Source organism: Otolemur garnettii, unplaced genomic scaffold (assembly GCF_000181295.1).
Source record: "Otolemur garnettii isolate 467f Iridium unplaced genomic scaffold, OtoGar3 scaffold00010, whole genome shotgun sequence".
NCBI lineage: Eukaryota > Metazoa > Chordata > Mammalia > Primates > Galagidae > Otolemur > Otolemur garnettii.
Window position 1 is genome coordinate 28,733,486 of NW_003852405.1, and position 2,964 is coordinate 28,736,449.

A 2,964-nucleotide genomic window follows, 5' to 3' on the forward strand; every position below is an offset into this window, starting at 1 on the left:
CATAGAGATTTGAAATAAGTTGTCCATGATTATGCAGTTAATAAATGGTTAATAACTGAATGTAGGCTATCTGGCTCCAAAATCCATGCTTCTAACCACTACGCTACATATTACTATCTATATACACGTGCAGGCACATACATGCACACTCTTACAGGGTAAACTATGTATTTCATAATTAACTGTTATTTTAATATGTTCAAATATGTGAAAACCTGGACTAAAGCCAAGTACACTTACAATTAGACTTAAAAATGTCTCTCCCCCATGTCATTAAATATGTTTCAGGCTTAACTATCAGATGAAGAAAAACCAGGTTCATTAAGTAATTATTTTGCATATTTGTATATTAATAACAATTTATAATAAAAATTTAAAGCATTTTAAGTAAAATGCCCCAAAGTAGAAAGAAGAAAATAATACAGATTCATCTGCTATATGAAATATGAATATAATTTCAGAATCAGGCCCCTTTCTATATAAAATCGTTTTTGAATTTATATAGTGGATTTTGTCTAAAGCCAGCTGCCTTCCCTAACGCTGATGTGCGGCTCATGTAAATACCATCTGCCGCCTTGCTTCTTCGAAAGCTCGCCTCTCCTCCTCAAGACGCTGTCTTGCCTCCTCCTCAGCTTGCCTCTTTCGGTTTTCTTGTCTTTGTCGTTCCAGTTCTTCAAAAGTTAGCTTCAGTTTTCCAGGAGAAAGGGATTCTTTTTTTGCCTCACTTTCCATTTCATCATCCTAAGAAAACATTAAGAAAAAAAACCCGCCTCTTAGTAGTCATCAAGGGGAATGCTGCTAACTCGCTTAACTGCCTTGACTTAGTCCTTAAAAAAGATTACCATGACCAAGGACAGACACGCTGCTTCTTTGAGAGACTGGAGTTGTCCTTCACATCTTACTCTTCTATCTTCTTCATACTTGAACCTCTCTTTCTCTTCTCGTTCTTTTTCTAGATCCTCAAAATTCTTTTTCATTTTTCCAGATGTTTTGTATGATTTGACGGGGACTACCGTGATTAGTAGTGAATCATCGCCTTCCTATTTTATAAGATAGATAATTAGTGTAATTTCCTCTTAATCCAAATTCAGATTTCATGGGGCTTTACCTCCGTCACTGGTGACTTCCATTACATTGCCATCCGTGTTATAAGAAGAACAAAAAAGTATTTTTTTACAGATTGCTATTAAATATCTCCTTTAAATCCATTGTGCATTCTGAGTTAATCTTACTGAAATTCATTGCTGATAAGGTTCAAGAAGCATTCTGTTTCCCAGAAGATGGAGTTAATACAGCCGTTCAGATAAGAAAACTGCAGTGATAGTGCCTGAATTTAACGCTCCATGTGCCAATCCCACAAAGGTAATGTGCATGGGAGTGTCTGCTGAATCAATTTGATGGTGGATAGATGCAGTTTAAACACGCTAAAAGTTTCCTCAGATGGTTTTTCTCCATTCAGTCTTTTATATACTTAATAAAACTAATACTTAGTGAGAAAAAAACCATAGTGATTTATTATACATTTACATTTCAGATTAAACTCTTCAGTATTTGATCCTCTTAAAATATTTTGAATTTTTAAAAATTCATTTTAATTTTATTTCATAATCTATTGTTGACTCTACCTTTTTCCAAAACTAAGGAGAAGAATTATAAAATATAACACCTGCCCTTAAAAGTTGCACATGATTTATGTGGCTATAGTTTTAGGTGCACCATCAAATTGATTAATTTTTAACTTATTCTGTTAGATTACAAGGGATGACCAAAATGTTTGTGGTTTTTGAACATTTCTTCATGATAATAGGTACTGCACTCTCTGCTAGTAGGTGAAAAGCAAAACACACATTCTCAGGGAGTCTGATAAGGAAAGAAGAGAAATGATAAGAAGAAAAAGTGTTAGTTTTCAGCCATCTCACCTGTTAGTAACACAGATCAAGAAATACATAGTCTTGGCAGAATATCCCAACTGAGACTAAAGAGACTTGTCTTTCTTCTCTAACAATTACACAAAAGTAAAACGCACTTTTCTTTAAAAACACTCAAGTATAGTGTTTTTAAGGATAAAACTATGATCTCACTTTGCAAAACCTACATCTGTCTTTTTATATTTATAATAAACAGTAAAATAAAAGCCCTTTTTTCTTAAAGGAAAAGATTCTGTGAATCAGATAATTTTAGGTGAATGTTTCATTAAAGGAAATGTCTGTTTACCTCTGATGCTGATTCAGTTCCCGTATTGTTTATGTCCTCAATCTATTGGATGAGAATTTCATACCATTACATTACATCAGATTTTTGCTTTTTCTTTTAAACATACAATTGAAAAGTAATTGTGTTGTACTTACATTAAATGTTTTAATTTATAATTTTTGAAATATTTAATGTTGTTCGAAATTAGGTGAATGTATCCTTTTTAAAGGGAGGTTAAACTTTATATTAGTTTTTGCATATTGATACCATATCAACATCCAGGAAATAATATATTAAGAAAAAATTAAGATAAAGCCTACCTTTATAAATCTGGAAACTGAATAATGGATCGAATGCTTATGACCAGGCTGCGAGCTTATAAGCAGCAATTATTAAATTTAATTAGAAATTTAAACTGAGACACACAGAAATATCTCTCCATTCTCTGACCCTGTCCCAGCAAAAGGAAAACCTATCATTAGCAATCAAAAAATTGTCATTATTATATTTTAAAACAAATGTCTGACAAAAATAGAACTTAAATAATTATAAAGTGCGGTAAAAGATGTAGGCTAGTTTAGAAGGAAAAATAATTCTGGAAGTCATGTTTTCTCTGTATCTTGATCAGATTTAAGAAGGAAAGAGACTAATTTAAAAAGTGGGAGTTCAATTTGGCCATTACTCGTAAGAATCACCATAGGTGTGCTTGAGGGAAGGCTAAGTTACAGTTCTTAAAAACTGAGAATTGAGGCTCAGCGCCTGTGGCTCGGG

At 32.9% G+C, this 2,964-nt stretch overlaps 1 protein-coding gene across 4 annotated transcripts in view; it reads right to left on the reverse strand.

Moving 5' to 3' along the window:
- The window catches only part of NEXN (nexilin F-actin binding protein), a 39,643-nt gene that overhangs the window by 16,918 nt on the left and 19,761 nt on the right, over positions 1–2,964 (reverse strand). For 2 of the 4 annotated variants that reach the window (XM_012801717.2, XM_003784214.2), the window contains 3 exons: positions 2,215–2,256; positions 843–1,040; positions 565–741 (listed from right to left, as the gene is read on the reverse strand). In XM_012801717.2, the coding sequence (XP_012657171.1) occupies positions 565–741; positions 843–1,040; positions 2,215–2,256 (417 nt within the window). The remainder of the gene's footprint in view (positions 1–564; positions 742–842; positions 1,041–2,214; positions 2,257–2,964) is intronic. The other 2 variants (XM_012801718.1, XM_012801719.1) reach the window with 2 other exon arrangements.